The following is a 22,127-nucleotide window of genomic DNA, read 5'->3' as shown; positions in this document are numbered from 1 at the left end:
CAGAGGCCGCAGCGCCGTCTCCTTCCTCGCATTCCTGCCCCCACAAAGGAGTCCCTCCGCCCCCCGCGCGGCGGCCGGGAGGAGGGGGCGCGGCCCGGCGCCTCCGAGCGCGCATTCCTCCGCCGCGCGCGCCACTCAGCGGAGCGCCGCGGCCCCCGGACCGCGCGTGGCCGGCGGAACGACCCCGGCCCGGCGCCGGCCCCGCCCCGCCCCGCGCCCAGGGGTCCCGGGGCGGGCTCCGGGCTTGGGGCGGACGATGCGGCGGCGCGGCCGGAGCCGCGGCGGGAAGCGGAGGCGGAGGTGACGCGCCAGGGCCGGCGGGCCGGGCCATGCAGCGCTCCCGGGCGGCCGCGGACGAGGCGGCCCTGCTCCTGGCCGGGCTGGCCCTGCGGGAGCTGGAGCCGGGCGGCGACTCTCCAGGCCGGGGTCGGCGGGGCTCGCGGCCCGCGCCGGGAGACGAGGCGGCGCAGGCGCTGGGCCGCAGAGGGAAGGGCGGCGGCGGCGGCCCCGAGGCCGGGGCGGACGGACTGAGCCGTGGGGAGCGAGGCCCGCGGCGCGCAGCGGCCCCCGAGCTCAGCGCGCAGCCTGCGGGCAGCCCGCGGGCCAGCCTGGCGGGCTCCGACGGCGGCGGCGGCGGCGGCGGCGGCGGCAGTGGCAGCGCCCGCTCCAGCGGCATCAGCCTGGGCTACGACCAGCGCCACGGCAGCCCGCGCTCCGGCCGCTCGGACCCGCGCCCCTGCCCCGGGCCGCCGTCGGTGGGCAGCGCCCGCTCCAGCGTGTCCAGTCTCGGCTCCCGCGGCTCGGCCGGCGCCTACGCCGACCTGCTCCTGCCCGGCGCCGGCCCGGCGCCGGCTCGCTCCCCGGAGCCTGCGGGGCCGGCCCCCTTCCCCCTGCCTTCGCTGCAGCTGCCCGCGGGCCGGGAGGGCGGCCCGAGCGCGGCGGAGCGACGGCTGGAGGCGCTAACCCGCGAGCTGGAGCGGGCGCTGGAGGCGCGCACGGCGCGGGACTACTTCGGTGAGCGAGCTTGGCCGTGGCTCAGCCGGGGGAGAGCGCGGGGTGGGCCGGGGTGAGAAAAGCGAGTCACCGTGGGGCTGGGCAGAGGGTGTGTGAGTGCGAACCGCAGGGTCCGAGGTTTATTTACAGCCGCGACTTCGACTGTAGGTCTCTGGCCTAAGAAGGGGTTCCGGCAAAGTGAGTTGATGCACTCACTGCCTTACCTTTAAGAAAAAGTCATGCCAATAGGCACAATAAGCCATTTTCGGGTCATTTCGTCTTAAGCCTTGGCACGTGCCTCTGCTCCTCCTGCACTGTGCTTCGTGATCAGCCGGGCAACCCCAGCACTGTAGGGACTGGTGCCCCCGTTCCCCCCAGGAGTGTGTGGGCAGTGGACAGGAGCAGAGAGGTACGGTGGGCCGGGTACCACCGGACCCGCCTGACCTGCAGCTTTGGTAATGGCAGTGGCAAGGGGGCAGAGTGTGTGAGGGAGGGGACGCCCACCCTGAGGCCCACCACACCACACCCTGGGCTGTGTGGTGTATGCGGGCTGTTTCCAAAGGGAATCCTGCTTCACAGCATTTCAAAGCCCATCAGTCTCTTACGGCCTCCATTTCCCAGTCTGCCTCTGGCCTCCTGATCCCTAGTCCTTTGGATAATTCGGAGGCCTCTTACCGAGGCTGGAGGTTCTGAGAGGGGGCCTGGGGACGGGGCTTCCCTCCCTCCATTACTGATAAGCAGGAAGGCAGATGCACCTGGCTCTGAGGGGGTGAGGGTGGGGGTGGTTATCTTGCTGGGCAGGACTGGGCTGTCCTGGGGTTTGTATCTTTTCATGCATTCATTCCAGCTAGCAGCTCAGGACCGCCCTGAACTGGATCTTGAGAGAGGAGGAGGCTGTATGTGACAGGCTAGATGGGGGCATTCCAGGCAGAAGGAAGAATGTGGGCCAAACGAGGCATGTGAGGATGTGGACCACAGGGTGGGTCTGCCTTTAGGAGGGACACGCAGAAGAGTTTTGAGCTCATCTGGGAGCATGGGGGTGAGCATTTGTGGTTTGGTAGGTGTTGTGGCTGCTGTCAGATGGCCTGGGAGCATGGAGGTGAGTTAGGAAGCTGTTGGCCTCTCGAGCCCGGCAGGTGCCAGGAGCCGAAGCTGGGGTGGGCTTCTGAAGAGAACGCCTCCAGTGCTGTCTCTGGGGGAGACTGCCTGTCTCCTGTCCCCGTGCACCACAGGGCCCACGTCGGGGTGGTGTCTGTGAGCCTCTGAGGTTACTCACGTATCTGTGTGCGAAGCTGAGGTGGCCAGACCCAAGCAGGCAGGGAGAGAGTGAAGGGCTGACCGCACAAGACCGCATAAGCTGGTGGGTCATCCTTTCGAAAGGGCCCATTGAATCCACCCAGGAGTGGGAGGTGAGCAATGGTACACCTTTTTTCCAAAGAGAAGCCAGATCTGGGTAACCTTTTCCTAATTTTTAAAAATATGGGCAACTATTTGCTTGAACTGCTGATAACTTAGTGCTGATATTTGACCTTTCGGAGCCATAGAAGTGGCGACTTCATACAATTCAACTTGAATAATACACAGTTTTGCAAAAGGAAGTCTACAGGTAGCATGAGCTCAAGTGATGTCTGCTATACCACATCCTCAGAGTGGGTCTTCCTCTCTGGGCCACCCCTTCTCCTTGGCCCTGGCACTTGCTGACCTCCGGGTCCCTCTCTCCATTCATTGATGGCTTTAGAACTTTCCCATCTCTCCTCACCAAGTTCCGCTGCTGGGAGCCAGCCAATAGCCTCAGACTTCCAGAACCTCTTGAACTTTGGTGGCCTCCCTGCCTTCTCTTGAGCCACCTCCTCCCAAGGTCACACCCTGTTTTTGTTTCGCTTTGGTTCTGACTGCCTCTTGGTCTCAGGACCTCTGATTCCTTGAATCACCTCTGCCCTGCAGAACTTTGACTCTGAGCCAGGACTGCTGCCCCTCTTTTTTGCTGCTATACCAATAGGCGTTGATGGTCTTGAACCTCTGTGATCTTCTGGGTGCCACCCATCGCCCTAAGCCTTGGTCAGTTCCCTCTTTTATTCCCTCAACAATCTTTCTGTTCCCTCTGGTCCCTGAGCTTGCTTTCTATCTTGCTGAGAAAACTGAGGTCAGCCGTTGCAGGCTGCCTGTTATTATCAGATCCACGTCTAGATCTGAGGATCAGGGTCATCCTACCTCCAACCCCCACCTCCTCCAATCTTCAGCTTTCCTCTTTCCACTGGACCTTTTTCTTTGGTTATAAATATGTGTTTAATGAAAGGGTCTTTCATAAAAAAAGAAAAAAATGGCAAGGAAAAAGCAAAGCCACACCTGCTTGGCCACAAAGTCTCAGTGGCATGCCCAACTCTTCCCATCCCAGTGTCTGGTTGGCATCGCCTTTGCTTGCCCACCTCCCATCTCCCCTCAGCCATCTGTCTCCCCTCACGGGACTGAGCCAGCTCTTGCTAGACCCTGGTGGCGGCCCGGCGCAGGTGCTTGCCAGGCCTCGGTGGCCTGGTCTCACTGTTCCATCCCACAGGTGGAGTCCCCTCTCTTCGAAACGCTGTGCTCCCTGAATTTCGTGGGTACTCCATCTCCTTCATCAGTGTCTTTTTATTAAAGAGACGAAAGCACGTATTTAGAAAAAAAAGCAAACGGAACCAAAAGCTAATCGTCATACAAGGTCATAGCCTCTCCTCTTGCCCCACCTCCTGTCCTGCTTCCCGTGGAAAACTGACTTTTACTCTTCACTGTGGATTGTGGTAACTTAAGAAGGTAAGGTCAGGTTTTCAGACTTGATGGACAAGAGTAAGGGTGAGGGGGTAGGTCATTTTTACTTGCCAAAGGGAAGTCTAGCTGCAGATTGTGGGATGGATTATTGGGGGCCAGGCGGGGATGCCTTGAGGACACTCTTGAAACGGACTTTAGGATGAGACTTGATGACTTTGAATCAGGCCAGTGGGAGTGAGGGGAGGGAATGAAGTCAAAATTAGGGAACAGAGTTGCTGAGATTCACAGTTGGAGGAGACAAGGAGGGTGGACCTGGATGCTCCCTGAAACCGAGCTACGCACAGGTGCCGTTTCCTGAGCAGGGACGCTGAGGCAAGAGCAGTTTTGCAGGAAATCCAGAGCTCTGTTCTAGAACTGCGGTGGTCTGAGGCCATCTGGGAGCTGGCTCAGTGACTCAGGAGAGAGGTGTGGACTGGGGCAGAGCGCCAGGAGCCCTCCGCAGGCTGAGCCATTGCAGCAGGCCAGACTGCCCAGGGAGCCATGGGACAGCCACGTGTGGAGACTTGCAGGCATGTTGGCCTTCTGCATCTTCAAAACATTTGAGTTAGTAATTAATTTCAGTATGGAATAATTGCTGTTCTCCATTCTCCATTCTGGGTCCCCACCAGCCACCTTTACTTTCCTACCTGGTTTTGAGGGCGTCTGAGCTGGCCCTCCCTCCCCTGGGGAAACAAACCCAGGCATGGGAGGCCCAGGACTGAGCAGGGAGTACCCAACAGAGCTGGGAAGGGAGAAGAGCCAGAAATCTAGGTCATGAAATAGGAGGAGCTGGTCCCACGGCTAGCAGGTTCGGGATGGGAGGTCTGGAGGTGTGTACAGTTAGGAGATGGCTGAATGTGGACTGAGCTTTCCTTCTTGATTTGATTTTCTTTCTTGACGTGGTGCTGATGGGGAAGAGGCTCAACCGTGGTTAAATGTTAAGGGGAGAGAGAGAGAGAGAGAGAGAGAGAGAGAGATGGTAGAAAGCGAGAGGGAGAGGGTGAGGGAGCATGTCCCGGAGCATCCAGAAGATTTAGGGTCTCAAGGGCCAGTGGAGCCTGTCTTCATGCCCTGTGGGAGATCCCGGGTAACTGTGAGGGGGGCTTCTGATGTCTGGGCTGGCCGCCCATGTTCTGGGTCTTCAGGAGGGCTGGCCAGGGAATCCCCGGGACTAGTGCCGGGCTTCCCCCTGGCGTTGCTGGTCACCCTTTTCCTTACTACCCCTCCCCTGCCTGCCGGGCACCCCACCCTGTGCTACTAGGGGTGATCCCCAATTCTACCAGTAATCCCAGATGCCTGCATGGCAACTTCCTCCCTTCTTTCCTCTAGACCTTTGCTCAGATATCACCTGGTCACTGGGGCCTTCTTCACCACCCTAATTTAAAACTCACACACTTGTTTCCACCAGAGATATTATTCATTTACCTGTTGTCGTCTGTCTCCCTCCGCTGGAACAGAGGCTCCTTGAGCGTGCCTTCCTCGGCGTGTTGCCGAGTCTCCAGCAGCTACACTGTGGGGCATGTGGCAGGCCAGCAAGGCTGCTGTGCCGATCAAACAAGAGAATCAATTCACCTTAGGACACAGATGAGGAAAGCTTGGCTGGGGTGGGTGTGCCTGTGTGGTCTTTATTCTTTCTGGTTCACAGACCGCAGAAAGGATTTTCCCTCAGTCCAAGAGCAGGTCACCAGTGAAGGGACCCAGAATGACTTTCTAATATAAACATGTCATTAATATTTTTTTAAGTTTCTTTTTATTTATTTTCAGAGAGATAGAGAGCAAGCGGGGGGAGGGGCAGAGAGAGAGGGAGACAGAATCTCAAGCAGGCTCCGCACTGTGAGCGTAGAGACTGATGCGGGGCTTGAACCCGGGGACTGTGAGATCATGGCCTGAGCCAGAATCAAGAGTTGGACCCTCAACTGACTGAGCCACCCAGGTGCCCCCACGTGTCATTAATATTTTGATGGCAAGGACGGCATCAGTTAGCCCTGACTCTGTGCCCGGTGCTCTGCTTACCTCTGAATCCTGAAACAACATCCGCAACCCCCCAGATACCATTATTGTCGCCAGGTCAGCCATTGGTAAATGAAGGCTCAGGAAGTTTATTCGCTGAGGGTTAGGCAGCATTAGGACAGTCATGGTGCTAACCTGGGCTCTCTCCTGCGTCTCTCCCATAGGTATTTGCATCAAGTGTGGGCTTGGCATCTACGGGGCAAGGCAGGCATGCCAGGCGATGGGGAGCCTGTATCACACAGATTGCTTCACCTGCGACTCCTGTGGTAGGTATCCTTTTCCCCGGCCCTCTTGCACCCAAGTCCCAAGCTGATGGACCGCCCAGCTCTGGCCCAGGCTGGAGTGTGGAGGAGGCTGAACTGTAGTGCCTTTCCTCCTAGGCCTGGCCTGTTTGGGAGGTCCACGCCCCTGGGAAGATGTCCTGGGCCCTGTGGAGGGAGGTGGCCTTTGGTGGCCACGGGGAAAGGAGGCCCCTCACCCAGCTTTGGGGCCTCCGTCCTGTGCAGGGCACTGATGTCTCCTGGCTGCCTGCGTGGGGCGCATGGAGCTAGTGCTGTGCTTTCTGCCTGCCTGGGTGTGGGGCTGGTCTTTTCCCTGCAATTTGGTCTTTCTCCCAAGTTTACATACAGCGTAAGCTATAAATGTTGCAATTTAACCTAGACAAAGTTACGAAAAGAAAAAAGTAACCATTATCTAACCAACCTAATACATCTGCTCTCTTGATTCTACTACTGTCCCTTGAGGCTTTGCCCCTAAGCAAGTATCTTTCATTAATTTATACTAAACACGTCAATGTTTTATCCTGTGGAAGTGTAATACATGCACTGTGTTAAGTCAGACAGTGCTGACAAGCTCTTTTTGCGAGAGTAAAAAACCACTCCTCTTTCTACTCCTGGTCCCATTCCCCAGAGGCAGCCACTTGGTATTTTTTGACAATTTCTTCTAGAAGACACCTCCGTATCTGTAACAAGCATACCGTGCTGTTTCTTGATGTAGCACTTTTAGACTGACTGACACTTTTGCTGTGACAGCTGAGGAACAGGTTCTGCCACCACCTTTTTCTCTTCTCTCCTGTTTTCTCAGTGTACTTTAATCGTAAACTGTGGTTAAGTCAGTAAACCAGGTTTATGTTTCCTTGACTATTTAAAAATCCACTGCAGAGCGAGGAATTATACTGTGATTACACCCCCTTTTTGTCCTATAGTCTTTTACTTTTCCTGCATTTTTTTCTTTTCTTTTTTTTTTTTTTAGCCCCCACCTCCCCTCCCTCCACCTTGTATTGGCTTACTTTGTATAGCTTCACTTCCCGCCTCCCCAGAGGCTCCATTATATCAGGCATCCTGCAGAGTTTCTATTGGGAGGTTCTCACCTCTCTTTACTCTGAGTTCATTGCCCTCTGGGACCCTTGTGGAGTGCTCATTCTGTGCCTTCCCATGTGTACTCCCTGCATTGAATCCACTATTTCCTGGCAGCTTTTAGCTGCAGATAACAGAGAAACTGCTGAGGAGGCTTAACCTCTAAGAATATTTTTTGGCTCAGTGAACTGGGAGCCCAGAGATTGGGCTGGCTTCAGGCTGAGATTGATCTAGTGTCTCAGGCCCTATGAATAGCTTGGCTGGGTTTCCCTTGGGTTTGGTGTCTTCCTTAGGGCACCTTCTCTTATGGTGGTGAAATGTCTGAGGCAGCTTGAGACTTCCATTGGCACACCACTAGTCTGGAGGAAGAGGGGGCATCTCTTCTGGTTAAGTTTTTGGAAACTTCTTTTCCAGAAAGCACCTGGCGTATATCTCCTTGTATGTCATTGGCCAGAGCATCTCACACATCCATTCCTGAACCAGTTTATTTGGTTGTTGGGAATGCTATGGTTGATTGACTGACTTGCCTGAGTCTCTGAACCAATGCCATAATAAGGGAAGAGGAGTTATGTTTATACTAATCAAGCCCGCCTGTGGATAATGGGAATGGATTCAGGTTTCCTTTGAATGCAGCAGGCTGTCTGAGGTAAGGCTGAATACTGAACGCATCTTGGAGGAGAAGAGAAGAATCAAAGCTGTGGAACAATGTCCACAAGATTTTGCTGTCGTTGTCTAAGAAAGGGCATTTGGGAGGTCAGTGTTCTGAATTCTGCTGTGTCCAAAATGTCTTGATTCTACCCTCACACTTACTTCAGAGTTTGTGAATAGATTTCCAAATTTGAAGCAATTTTCACTCAGCATTTTGTTTTAAAGATTTTATTTTTACAGGGCACCTGGGTGCTCAGTCGATTAAGTGTGTGACTGGGGTTCAGGTCACGATCTAGTAGTTTGTGAGTTTGAGCCCTGCGTCAGGCTCTGTGCTGACAGCTCAGAGCCTGGACCCTGCTTTGGATTCTGTGTCTCCCTCTCTCTCTGCCCCTCCGCCGCTCATGCTCTGTCCTTCTCTGTCTGTCTCTTTCAAAAATAAATAAACATTAAAAAAAAGATTTTATTTTTAAGGTGCCTGGGTGGCTCAGTCGGTTAAGCATCTGACTCTTGATTTCAGCTCAGGTCATGATCTCACGGTTTGTGAGTTCAAGCCCCACATTAAGCTCCATGCTGACAGTGGGGAGCCTGCTTGGGATTCTCTCTGCCTCTCCCCTGCTCGTGCACTCTCTCTCTAAAAAACAAACATAAAAAAAAAAAAAAAAAAAAAAAACCCACCCCTGGTTCATTAAAAGACCCCATGAAGCATTTGATAAAACAAACCACATACTGGGGCACCTGGGTGGCTTAGTCGGTTAAGTGTCCGACTTCAGCCAGGGTCATGATCTCATGGTGTGTGAGTTCAAGCCCCACGTTGGGTTCTGTGCTGACAGCTCAGAGCCTGGAGCCTGCTTCAGATTCTGTGTCTCCCTCCCTCTCTCTCTGACCCTTCCCTGTTCATGCTCTGTCGCTCTCTGTCTCAAAAATAAATAAACATTAAAAAAAAACCCCATATACTGACACATGCATAAGTTCTAAGGATTATTTTCCAGAATATTTAAAATACTTTCACATATCAATTAGAAAAAAGGACAAATAATTTAAAGTATTCTTCTGTAGTTTGACTCTGATGTGTGTGGCTCTTGGTTTTCTTTTATTTGTCCTGCTTGGGGTTCATTTTGACTTCCAACTTGGGGAAAATCTCAGCTGTTTTATTTTCAATAAAATCAGCTTTGATTCAATAAAATCAGCTTTGATTCAATTGCTTCTCTCCCATTCTCTCTATTATTTACTTCTAGAATTCAAATTAGAAATATTAAGTTTTCTCATTCTGTTGTGACTCTTAACCTCTCCCTCATATTATGCACTTCTCTGTCTCTCATTCTGTTTAATTTCCTCAGATCTGTCTCCTGAAAGCTAAAATCCAGACCATTCATTTTTCTCTTCAACTGTGTTTAATCTCCTATTGAACTCTTTCATTGAGTTTTTTATTTCAGTGATTGAATTTTTTTTTTTATTTCTAGAAGTTCTTTTTGTTTCTTTTCTCAAATCTGCCTCAACATTTTTGATCATTTTTATCAAGATTGAAAATACACGAAGAGTGTAAAACACACTAATCTTGAGTATACTCCAGCTTGATACATTTGTACACGTCTACGTGCCCATGTAATCACCCTCCGGATCAAAGGGTAGAATATTTCCATCACCCCGTAAGAGTCCCTGATGCCCCTTCCCAGTCATCAGCACATGACTTTTGAGCTGTTTCCATAATTTGGGGATTATAAATAAACCTTTTATGAGTATTGCGTCTGTGCCCATTGATGGACATTTGTATTTATTTTTCTAACAGTGGAATTTCTGGGTCCTAGAGTAGCATCTGTGTGGCTTCAATATATGCTGCTAAGTAGTTTCCCATAGTAGAAGCAATTTATTATCCTGTTGGCAATGTGTTAGAATTTCAGTTTTTCCTCCTTCCTACCAGCATTGTCTGTCTTCATTCTAGTGGGGGTGGCATGGTATATTAATGAGATTTTATTTATTTTTTATTTTATTTTTTTAAGTTTATTTCTTTTGAGAGAAAGAGAAAACACGTGTGCCGCAGCAGGGGAGGGGCAGAGAGAGAATCCCAAGCAGGTTCGTGCTGCCAGCACAGAGCCCGAGCCAGGGTTCAGTCCCACGATGGGTGAGATTGTGACCTGAGCTGAAATCAAGACTGGGAAGGCTTAACTGACTTCCCACTGAAAGAGTGGGAAGGTTTATTCAAGGCTTAACCGACTGAGCCACCCTATTAATGAGGTTTTAATTTGAATTTCTTGGATGAGAAGTGAAAACTCATACACCTTTTTATGTCTCTGTTGGCTTTTTTTTTTTAAGTTTATTTATTTTTGAGACAGAGAGAGAAAGAGCATGAATGGGGGAGGGGCAGAGAGAGAGGGAGACACAGAATTGGAAGCAGGCTCCGGGCTCTGAGCCATCAGCCCAGAGCCTGACGCGGGGCTCGAACTCACGGACCGCGAGATCGTGACCTGAGCTGAAGTCGGACGCTTAACTGACTGAGCCACGCAGGCGCCCCTCTGTTGGCCATTTGAATGCCTTTGTTTGTAAAAATGCCTGTTGAAGTCTTTTGCCCATTTGTAGGTCGGGTGGTTTGACTTTTTTTAAATTGCTTTGTGCGAGTTCTCTGTGCACCTTGGATACATGTTGTGTGTTGGATATATGTGTTATAAATTCTTTTCCTAACCTATTCTTGCTTCATTACTTTGTTAATGATGTCTTCTGATGAAAAGAAAGTCACAGTAAAGTCCAGTTTACCTTTTTAAATTTGTTTTCAGCTATTGCTTTTAATGTCCAAGAAGTCTTTGTAATCTCATGTTTTGGACATCTGTTTCTATTTTGTAAGTGTATCACATGTTTGTATTCTGTATTGTGTCTAATTGTCCCCATATCTGATGTCTTTGAAGTCCCGCTTCAATTGTTTATTATTTCTCCTCACTCTTGGTCATGATACCTTGTTTCTTCACATGGTTTTATAATTTTTGATATAAAAACCGTATCATTTTTAAAGTCAGTCTGTGGGAATTTGTTGATGTCTGTGTTGAAGGTGCATTTCCCCAGGGAATATTCTATTTATTTATTTAAAAAAAATTTTTTTTAATGTTTATTTTTGAGAGAGTCAGAGTGCAAGCGGGAGAGGGGCAGAGAGAGAGGGAGACACAGAATCCAAAGCAGGCTCCAGACTGTGAACTGTCAGCACAGAGCCTGATGCAGGGCTTGAACTCATGGGCCACAAGACTATGACCTGAGATGAAGTTGGACGCTTAACCCACTGAGCCACCCAGGCACCCCCCAGTGTTCTGATTTCTACCACCATAGATTAGTTTTGTCTGTTCTAGAACTTCATATACATGAAGTCAAATGTATACTATTTTGTGACTGATTTGTTGTTGTTGTCATTAAGCATGTCTCTTTTTTTTTAAGCTGTATATTAGTAGCACACTCCTTTTTATCGCTGAGTAAGATTTTATTGTATGAATATGCCACAGTTTGTTGATCTGTGCAACTATTGACAGATAATAGATTGTGCTGTGAACGTTCTTGTACGGGTCATTTGTGGACAAATGTTTTCATTTCTCTCTCTCTCTCTCTCTCGGGTAAATTCCAAGGAGTGGAATTTCTGGGTCATAGGCTAAGTGTATGTTTAACTTCATAAGAGACTGCCAAACTGTTTTCCAAAGGGGTTGTGCTATTTTATCCTCCCACTAGAAATGTTAGAGAGTTGGGTTCTGCTACGTGTTTGCCAACAATTGATATTTTAGTCTTTTTAATTTTAACCATTCTAATGGGTGTGAAGTGGTATCTCGTGATTTTAATTTGCATTTCCCTGATGACTAATAAGGTTAAGCATCTTTTTGTCTGCTTCTTGACCATTTATATCTTCTTTTATGAAGTCTGTTCAGGTCTTTTGTTCAGCTTTTGAATTGAGAGTTACTTGTCTTAAATTATTTAGTTGTGAGGATATGTATATTCTGAGTACAAGTTCTTTTCAGGATGCATGTTTTGTGAATACTTTCTTATAGTATGAATAATATTTAAAAAAAAATTTTTTTTTTACATTTATTTATTTTCGAGAGACAGAGAGACAGAGAGAGTGTGAGCAGGGGAGGGGCAGAGAGAGAGGGAGACACAGAATCAGAAGCAGGCTCTAGGCTCTGAGCTATCACCACAGAGCCCGTCGTGGAGCTCGAACCCATGAACCCATGACCTGAGCCCAAGTCGGACGCCTAACCGACTGAGCCACCCATGCGCCCCGGTATGAATAATATTTTTAATTAAGTTTATTATTTATTTCTTTTAGTAATCTCTACATCTAATGTGGGGCTTGAACTCATGACTCTGAGATTAAGAATTTCATGCTCTTCTGGGTGAGCCAGCCAGGCGCCCTAGTGCCTGATAAATTTTAAATTTTGATGAAATTTAATATGTAATTTTTTTTTGTTTTATGGTTCTTGTTTTTGTAACCTAAAAATTTTTGGTCCTCTTTTAAGTCATGAAGATAGTCTCCTATGTTTTCTTCTAGAAGCTTTAAGTCTCGCTCTCTCTCTTTTTTTTTTTTTTTTAATCTTTTAGATATTTTACTTTTAAGTAATCTCTACATCCAGTGTGGAGCTCAAAATCACAACCTGAGGTCAAGAGTTACATGCTCTTCTAACTGAGCCAGCCAGGTGCCCCTTAAGTTTCTCATTTCTATGTTGAGGTAGATAACCCACTTTGTATTATATTTTTGTGTATGGTATGAGGCAAGGAATGGAGTTTCATTTTTTTTCCGTATTTGATTTTTTTCCTCCAGTTGTTCCAGCACCTTGTGCTGAAAAGACTTTGCTTTCCCACTTGTTTGTTTATTGAAATATCTATGGGTCTATTTTTGCAGTCTCTTCTGTTTTACTGATCTTTTTGTTTTTCCTTATTCCCATATTACACTGTCTTGATTACTTTAAGTTTTAAGATAGGTAGGGTAAGTCTTCCAGTATTGTTGATCTTTTGCAAGATTATTTGGCTATTCTAGGTTCTTTGTATTTTTATATGAATTTTAGAACTGGAAGTCAGCCCTCAGCACAAGGGTTTGAAAGAAGAAAACCAAAATAGAATTGGAATGTCAGTTTCCACAAAAGAAATAAGAATGCTGGGATTTTAATTGTGTGACATTGAATATATAGATCAATTTGAGGAGAACTGATATCAGAATATTTGAAGTTTGAAGTTGATTGTCAAGGACTGAGGTTTTTTTTCCCTACTTGCAAGCTGGTAAGTTTATCTGCCACTGTGTCACCAATGCTGACTGAAGACATGAGCCTCCTGGGGGCAGGGGCTCAGAGCATGGCAGGCAGAATGAGCTTCACGTTTGAATCATTCTGCACGAGTCCCATGGGGGTGACACAGAGTGACCCAGGTGGATGCCGCACATGCAGTGGGTCTGGGTCTGTGTCATGGCTAGAGAACCCTGAGTTTAGGGAACCCTGATGTTTTATAATGGGCTGCCAGCAAAGCTCTCTGACCCTTGTTTCCGAGGAACACAGCATCTGTATTATATTGGACACCAAACAAGCCTGCTTTCTACTTCAGAGGGAGATAGCTATGTGTTTGTTTTTTTTTTTTAATGTTTATTTTTGAGGGAGAGAGAGAGAGAGAGGGTCAGAGAGAGAGGGAGACAGAGGATCTGAAGTGGGCTCTGCATTGACAGCAGAGAGCCCAATATGGGGCTTGAACCCACAAACCATGAGATAATGACCTGAGCCGAAGTTGGATGCTTACCCAACTGAGCCACCCAGACGCCCCACAATGTCTGGTTTGGAAGTGGTTTGGTCCACAAATGTCCTTGGGATGGTAATTCACAATGAAAGCTGCCATTCCTCTGTAAGATGTGCAGAAATGTGAGAGACCCAATGGAGAGCTATCTTCCAGCAATGGTTTATCACTCTATTCATGTAGGTCTTCTGAAATTTCTCTCAGCAAAGTTTGGTTTGGCAGAGCGAGGGGCAGACTCATCTCTTGTTAAGTTTACCTCTTAGTATTTTACAGGGTTTTTTTTTTTTTTGGATGCTATTATAAATGCTGTTTTAAAAACTGTACGTTCATTTTCCAATCATTTGTTACCAGAATATAAAAATATATTTGATTTTCATATTCTGACCACCTGTCCTACAACCTTTCTAAACTCATTTATTACTTCTAGTAGGGTTTGCTTGTTTGTTTGTTTGTCTTGGTAGATTGCTTCTGATCTTCTACACATCCTGATTAAGGATAGTTCTCCTTTTTCCTCTCCAAGCTTTTATTTTTTTTCACCCATCTCATTGTACGACCTAGGGCTTCTAGTCCAATGCGGAACCCTAAGGGGAAAAGCATCCACTATTTCACCATTATGTCTGATGTCAGCTGAGGGTTTCTCACGGGGGCCCTTTATCACGGGGAGGATGCTCCCTCCTGTTCCTGGTTAGGCACTGTGGGCTTTCTCCTGACGGGATGCCTCTAATAGCTGTGCCGGGTCTGCTGAGGCTCTTGTTTTGACAAGGACACCTCTTTCACCGGGGCTTTGTTACCTGGTGAGAGTTGTACTTCTTATGTTCATGGATGATGACAGTTCATTCTGGAATGTCTGCTCTGAGTCCCCCTGAAGCAAACGTATTTTATTTTATTTTATTTTATTTTATTTTATTTTATTTTATTTTATTTTATTTATTTTATTTTATTTATTTTATTTTACTTCATTTCATTTCATTTCATTTCATTTTTGTAATGTTTATTTACTTTTGAGAGACAGAGAGACAGAGCATGAATAGGGGAAGGGCAGAGAGAGGGAGACACAGAATCTGAAGCAGGCTCCAGGCTCTGAGCTGTCAGCACAGAGCCCGATGCAGGGCTTGAACTCACGGACCATGAGATCATGACCTGAGCTGAAGTCGGATACTTAACCAAATAAGCCACCCAGGCACCCCTGATGTGAATGTATTTTAAAATGACAACCTCTTAACACAACCTGTCAGTGTGTTTAATCTTTTAAAAAATAATTTTTTTTTTAATGTTTATTTATTCTTGAGAGAGAGAGACAGAGCGTGAGCAGGGGAGGGGCAGAGAGAGGGAGCCACAGAATCTGAAACAGGCTCCAGGCTCTGAGCGGTCAGCACAAAGCCCGACGCGGGGCTCGAACTCACGGACCGTGAGATCATGACCTGAGCCGAAGTTGGACGCTTAACCGACCAAGCCACCCAGGCGCCCCTAAAATGACAACCTCTTAACACAACCTGCCAGTGTGTTTAATCTTTTAAAAAAGAATTTTTTTTAATGTTTATTCTTGAGAGAGAGAGACAGAGCATGAGCAGGGGAGGGACAGAGAGAGGGAGCCACAGAATCTGAAGCAGGCCCCATGGTCTGAGCTATTAGTACAGAACCTGATGTGGGGCTTGAATTCACAAACCGTGAGATCATGACCTGAGTCGAAGTCAGACACTTAACTGACTGAGCGACCCAGGCACCGCTGTTTAATCTTTTAAAAAGATTTATCATTGTAACAGTAGTAGCCTAATATGAAAGGGAAATGTTAAAATTTGCCCATAATCTGCTTCTCGTCTGTTGGAGGAGAGTCCTGAGACATGGAAGCAGGGGCCCCATCCCCGGGTTCCAGCAGCCCAAGGACCCCCTTCTCGATACTCATCCTTGCAGGGAGACGACTTCGAGGGAAGGCGTTCTACAACGTGGGTGAGAAAGTGTACTGCCAGGAGGACTTCCTGGTGAGTCAGAGCTGGGCCCTGGCGGGTGCCAGGGGAGGGGAGGGGACCCTCCTGCTGCACATGGAGACCTGGGCCCAGGAGGCAGGTGCTGGCTGGGCAGGGAGTGCCCCTCTGTCACGCGACATCCTGGATCCTTTGTCTCCTCTCAGTACTCTGGGTTCCAGCAAACAGCCGACAAGTGTAGTGTGTGTGGACACCTCATCATGGAGATGGTGAGAACCTCCCCCAGCCTCCTGGAACCCCTCTGACATGGGTGGTCTTAGGACCCACCCTTTCACCTGTTGCAGACCTGCCGAGGGCTCAGAGCCAGAGCCTCTTCTGGGGGCTGTGCTGAGCCTTCCGTCTGCACTGACCCTTCAGTGCCTCCCACCCCCAGATCCTGCAGGCCCTCGGGAAGTCCTACCACCCAGGCTGCTTCCGGTGCTCAGTGTGTAACGAGTGCCTGGACGGGGTGCCCTTCACTGTGGACGTGGAGAATAACATCTACTGCGTCAGAGACTATCACACGTGAGTGGCCAGCACTGTGGGGGCGGGTGTGACTCCCGCTGTTTCTCCTGCCTCCCCAGGAAGCATTTTTCCAGCCTGCCTGTCTGTGTTCTCCATTCTTGGCCTTTTTACTTCCAGCCTCCCCTTGTGTGCTCAGCGGCTGGGGCAAAGCATGGCTCTCTGCCTTGAACCCTCTCTTGGGTGATTCAGCCACCAGCCATCTCTCTCCCCTCCCCGCCTTTACCTGCATGCGCCCCTCCTCCTAGTGGTGGGGGCTCTCCTGGCTGCCCCACCCAGCATCTATCCCTTTGCTCCCAGGGCCAGGTTTGGCCTCTTCTGCCTGGGGTGGTGGCTTGGGAGTCTCTGCAGAGTCCCTTCCCTGCCTGTCTGGTATCCATGTGAGAGGCCAGTCCATTCTCCCCAGCTGTGGCTCTAGGCCCAGCCCTCAGAATTCTGGTCTTGTGCTACAGCCTTGCATGGGGTTGGTGCCCCGCATGGATCCCTGGTACTCCGTGTGGAGCCAGGCTTTGCAGGGGGCTCAGCTAGGGGTGGCCCAAACCTGGATGTTAGGGGGCAGCGAACTCACAGGAAGTGTGAGGGAGAGGGTAGGGAGAAACGGAAGCCGTCCTGGAGGAGGTGATGGGGTGGAAGTGAATTGGGAACCAGTTAAAAGGCCAAGAAGGCACCGCAGAGGCTGCTCCCACACCAGTGTGTCCACACAAGGAAAGGGGTTCTGACGCTTGGGCCGTGTCATGGGGCTACTGTGGGTGGGTCTGCCTTTGGGCCCTTGGCCTCTGGCAGCTGGTCACTTCTGGTTTTCTTTATTCCTCCAGGGTTTTTGCACCGAAATGTGCCTCCTGTGCCCGTCCTATCCTCCCTGCACAGGTAGGAACCACTCACCTGGAGATGATCAGGTGTCTGGCCCAGCCTGGCCTCTGCCCCAGGTTGGCCCCAGGTCTTGGGCCCCTGTGGGAGGGATGCGGATGCTCCCGCCCCATATCCCTCAGGGCCGAGGGTTGCATTGTGCCCATGCACGCAGGGTGCACGTGTCCCTGCATGAGTTAGAGAGAAACGGTGGCCCTCAGCTCCTTTGCCCACGGATGTAAGGATCGCCCCCTGGGTCTGTTAGCTCTGCAGGCTGAGGTGGTGGGAGGAGCACACAAGAGGAGGATGCAGTCTATGCAGGAGACACCATCGGGTGGTGCACCTCTCTTGGCATGGGGTCTCCCACACATGTCGGTTCTGCCCCAAGCTGCCATGCCTGGGGAGACCGGACTGGCTCTGGTCGTTCCTGACTGCAAAGAACTGAAGAGAACACGTATACACACATTTGACACCTGTGTGACGGCTCTCATAGACGTGTGTGTGTGCGGTTGTGTGCAGCTGCAGGAGGGTGTCCATTCCTGTGCACCTGCTGATGCCATTCTGGCCGCGGAAGCACTGAAGCCAGTGCTCACGTGGGCGTGAATGCACACCTGCCATGACAAGACCGTGTTGTGTAGGTGTGTGCACTACACACAATTGTGTGCAAAACCCCATCTCTTCCTCCAGGGCTGTGAGACAACCATCCGTGTGGTGTCCATGGACAGAGACTACCATGTGGAGTGTTACCACTGTGAGGTGAGCCCGGGCCCTCCTGGACGGCTGGTGGCTAGTGCGGTCCCCCTCCACATGGATCTCCTTTTCTCTAGGTCTTCTGTGGACCCACCTCCTTGTTTATGTCCCCATTCTCCCTGTCCTCCCTAGAGAGCCCTCCCCAAGATATGTTCTCAGCCCGTTTCTCATTCAGTCAAATATTTACTGAGGATTTACAGCATGTGGGCTGCTGGGGATGTACAGAGAATAAAATAAAGAGTCCCTACTCTTATGGCAGCGATGAGTACTCAGGCAGGGCTGGAGCCTATAGGGCTTGTCAGAGCACATAGGAGGCCTTGGAGAATCAGGGGAGGCTTTCTGGAGGAGCTGACACCCAAGCTAAGATTTGAAAAATGACTGAGTTAGCCAAGGACAGTCAGTAAGAAAGACAGTAAGAAAGGCACTTCCAGGCAGTGGAAGCAGAATGTGCTTAGGTGTGAGGGTGAATGTGTTGTTTTGTGTCACTGGAGAAGTTGGCAGGAGCTGGGGACATAAGGCTATATATGAGCTGAAGAGTATGGGCTTATTCTGAGGGCACTGGAGAATGATCCAAAAGGATGACATGATGGCATGAGGATTTTAGAAAGGGTGCTCTTTGCCATCAGCGAATGCATGGAGGAAGAGGGAGGGTGGCTGGGGTTCCCTGAGGAGGTTGTTGGAGGCGAGGTTGTGGTCCTGGGTTCGGGGTGGTAAACTGAGTTGCATGAAGGTCAGGCAGTAAAAGGGACTGGATTCAGCCAATGACTAAACGTGGCAGTTTGGGGGTTGGAAGGTGTCTGTTAGGATCCCCCGAGAGCTAGACATGCTGGAGTTCAAAGACTCTGGCTGCAGGTGTAGGAATTTGGGAGTCATTGGCACGTGTAGCTCTCTCCTTCCTCATACTCCACTCTGAGCTTTCTAATTGCCTTGGCCTCCCCAAATTCTCAATTCAAGAAGACCCCTGGGCCCTCTTTGGGCAGCCTGGACAATCCCTTCAGGTAGTAACTTGGGCAGTTGTACGGCTTACCTCTAGTTTCTCTTCTCTCAGAGATCACTGGCCTGCCTTGTCTGCTGTCTGTCCCCCGCCCCCAATCAAAGTCAAAGCCCTTTGCAAGTTGCACAGGGCCCCACAGATCCGCCCTGCCCCATTACTCTCAGACGCCTTCCCCCCCCCCCCCCCCCCCCCCCCCCGCTCACTCTGGGGTTGGGGCTGTGTTCTTCCCTAGGACTGCGGGCTGCAGCTGAGTGGGGAGGATGGACGCCGCTGCTACCCCCTGGACGGCCACCTGCTGTGCCGCCGCTGCCACCTGCGGCGCCTCAGGCCTGGGCCCCTCCCCTCACCTGCGGTGCACGTCACGGAGCTCTGAGCCGGGAAAGGAGCCCACGCTGCGGCCCCGCGTGCGTGCGTGTGTGCGACGGAGAGCGCCCCCGGGCGGGACGGGTGACCCGGTCGGCGTCGGAGCTCTGTGTCCCACGGGGGGCGCCGCTGCCGCGCTTCCGCCCCACCCCCACCCACGTGCCACCAAGCTGCTGTCCGAGGGGCCGGCCCCGCGGCGTAGCTGCTTCTATTTATTCACCGTCTGTGCCTCCTCCGGCCGCTCCCTTCCTTCCAGCCCCTACCCCCTCGCCCCCCGACGCCGGTCTTGCGTTCCCGGGGCTGCTGCGCCCCGCGGCCCCGGGCGGGCTCCCAGACCGCCGTGGGGCACCAGCTGAGGACGCTGCCTTCGCGAGCAGGGGCGCGGGCCGCCTTTCTCCTCCTCCTCGCACTGGCCTGGGGGCGGGAGTGTTTCCTTGTTCAAAAGGGGCCCCGCCTGAGATCGCTCCTCGGGGCAGGGGTGGTCTGGCAGGTGGCGGTTGACGGAGGGCACGCGTGTTTGTGTGTCTCATAAACGCCTTTGGTGGGTGGGAAGGGTGTCCTTTTTGGGCGGGGTCACAGGAGGGGGGAGACGAATGACACCTTTGTGGAGTGGGGCCCTCGAAGGAGCCCTGCCTTTGGCCACCGGGATTCTGAAGGGTGTTTTCAGCCACAATCCCGCCCGGGTCTCCCCATCCCTCCCTCTTGGCTTGGGGTCCGCTTCCCCCTCGGCCCCCCTCCCCTCGCCATCCTTCAGCCTTGGGAAAAGAACCTTCTCACGCAAAATTTCCAGCCACAGGGCTCGGTCGAGAGAGACCACGAGAGGGCGCCCTGTCCCCGTGGCAGGGAGAACACCTGTTGCAGGAAAGCACTCTGTATCGGGCTCCACGACAAAAGCGTATGATTTGACTTAAATTAAGTTTTTCCTTTGAGAATATTTTCATTTTCTTTAAAAGAATATAGTTTTCTTCTAAAAACTTGGCCCACGGTTGTTATTTCTTAGAAAAACTACAAAAAACAGATGTCCAATTTGGAGATCATTTAGCTAGTTTCCAGGTGGGAAAAATGTTGTAGTTTTCACTATTTTTGTGTAAATCCCTCTAAAATTTCAAAATATGTGTTTGCTTTTCAGACTTTGGAATAATGTGGGGTTTTGTTGTGTCAGCGTTTGAAGAACAGTGACCTAATGTGGTTTGGGGGAATGTAGATTAATTTTCTTTCTGACACGCTAGCATTGGGAAGCTAGGACTTCTCAGTGATGGCTTATGTTGGATTTGCAACTGTGGGTGGTTTCTGCGGCAAGAGATCCCTAATCATGATAAGCCATCAATGGAATATTTTTTAATGTTTATTTATTTTGAGAGAGAGAGTGTGAGTGGGGGAGAGGAAGAGAGAGGGAGAGTGAGAATCCCATGCAGGCTCTGGCCTGTTCCCACACAGCCTGATGCGGGGCTTTGATCCCACGAACGGTGAGATCATGACATGAGCTGAAATCAAGAGTCTGACTCTTATCCAGCCGAGCCACCCAGGCGCCCTATCAATGGAATATTCCGATTTAAGTCCATTTGTGCCTGAACCACTTCCTCTTGGCAACTGTTCTTGCCCTGCCTTCCCTCCTCTTAGATGTGGGTCTTTTTGCTTGTAGGATCATCAGCAGGGGAAACTGTGTAGGAACCAGAAGGTTGCCCGGATTGCCTCTTGGGATTCATAGGAGAGGAAGTGGCTGCCATTAGGGACCAGCTGGGCTGAGGCCTGGAGCTGGGAGGCCCCCTGGTGGGCTGAGGAAGCAAGTACATGGGAAGTTTAGTGTTTGTTAACTAAGTGTTTATTTAAATGCAGAAGTTGTCTGAGATGGGGGAAGTATGTGTTTTCTGAGAAGGGGACTTCAACAGGATAAGGGTGGCTTCTTGGAGGAGGTGATCCCAACGGGACAAGAGAGATGGCATTTCAGGAATGAGAGGCTGTTTCTGGCTTTCTCTTCCTCTTGAGCTGGGCTTCTTTGCTTTCTAGCCAGTTTTACAAAGCTTTCTTCTCATTGCCCTCTTTATTGCTTCTGATGTCAAAGCTGCTTTGCCGTTGGTTTCTCCTTTTTGCAAACTCAGCTCTTATCTTTTCTCTTCCTTTGTGCTGTGGAGGTGGCTCCTGAGCTTCCAGCCAGGGAGGTCACCATTGCCTTCCACACCTGCTCCAGCCTGGTTACCATACTTCCCTTCTTCAGCTGGATTGAGTCATCACAGTGTGGAACCTCACTTCGAGTTCATGTGTCGTACTTTGTCTCATGACCCTGGGGGGCAGTGGCCTCATCTCTGGCCACACTTTACCCTTTTTCTTTGGGCTTCAGGGCTCTGTATTGCCTCTTCAGGACTGGTGACCGCCACTATCCCTCTTACCACAGGGCCTTTGCACATGCACTTCCTTTGCCTGGATCCACTCCCTGCTCAGTGCTTTACTTCCTTGTTAAATCCTTCAGATCTCAGCCACAGGAATACATCAGGCTTCCAGTTATTACACTTCCCTGAACACATAGAATTTGGGGGCCCTGCTCTGCCAGCTCATTTTCCAAAAGCAGCATCTTCCAGTCCATTTTCAGGAGTTACGCTGATCTGATGGTTGTTGAGACTGAAGAAGCAGTGTGAGAGCCAGACTTTGAGCCCGGTAGATTGCCCATGACCCTCCAACCCTGGGGGCCAAACCCACCTGCCGCTAGGATATCTCCCCTGATATTGGCACCTAGTGACACTAACTATGCCTTTGATCACAGCTGTACTTTTATGTATCGTATTCAGGTTTGTCTCCTCCCTAGATTGGTGAGCTCTCTAGGCTAGGATCTGTCTGCATTGTTCACTTTTGTCTCCACAGTGCCCAAGCCAGACCCTGCCCTGGCCTTTAGGGTCTCAACTCAAGACCCCACAACCCCATTGGTTTGCAAGTCCCAAGTTCCGCCTTAGTTGCCCAATGAAGGAGCCACAGGTGGGAGATAGATGTCCAAGAATAGGGTTTACACAAATACTATACACACTGCACATAACGTGTGCAGGTGTATCCCAGGTAGCTCATTCCCATCTGTGCCTTTGTGCTAGGGCCTTGGTTCAGTACCCATGCCTTTGAGTACCAGGTCCACTGCTGTGTGTGTGTGTGTGTGTGTGTGTGTGTGTGTGTGTGAGA

The 22,127-nt window shown here is 50.6% G+C and overlaps 1 protein-coding gene across 1 annotated transcript; it reads left to right on the top strand.

Moving 5' to 3' along the window:
- The first annotated feature begins 219 nt into the window (after nucleotides 1–219).
- On the top strand, nucleotides 220–19,943 carry LOC123579026 (WT1 interacting protein). The gene is made up of 8 exons (XM_045442500.1): nucleotides 220–1,014; nucleotides 5,952–6,053; nucleotides 15,441–15,508; nucleotides 15,658–15,720; nucleotides 15,885–16,015; nucleotides 16,828–16,879; nucleotides 17,546–17,614; nucleotides 18,835–19,943. Exons 1-8 carry the CDS (start codon nucleotides 330–332, stop codon nucleotides 18,973–18,975), a joined length of 1,311 nt encoding a protein of 436 aa, XP_045298456.1. The 5' UTR covers nucleotides 220–329; the 3' UTR covers nucleotides 18,976–19,943.
- The last annotated feature ends 2,184 nt before the right edge of the window (nucleotides 19,944–22,127 follow it).

Source organism: Leopardus geoffroyi, chromosome E2, assembly GCF_018350155.1.
Source record: "Leopardus geoffroyi isolate Oge1 chromosome E2, O.geoffroyi_Oge1_pat1.0, whole genome shotgun sequence".
In the NCBI taxonomy this organism is placed as follows: Eukaryota; Metazoa; Chordata; class Mammalia; order Carnivora; family Felidae; genus Leopardus; species Leopardus geoffroyi.
This window is presented reverse-complemented; position numbering and strand designations above follow the sequence as displayed.

Excerpts from the sequence above, each read along its gene's own strand:
- LOC123579026 (XM_045442500.1), top strand. The coding sequence starts at position 330 with ATGCAGCGCTCCCGGGCGGCCGCGGACGAGGCGGCCCTGCTCCTGGCC. Across the intron at positions 1,015-5,951 it reads CACGGCGCGGGACTACTTCG|GTATTTGCATCAAGTGTGGG; the intron begins GTGAGCGAGCTT and ends TCTCTCCCATAG. Across the intron at positions 15,509-15,657 it reads ACTGCCAGGAGGACTTCCTG|TACTCTGGGTTCCAGCAAAC; the intron begins GTGAGTCAGAGC and ends GTCTCCTCTCAG.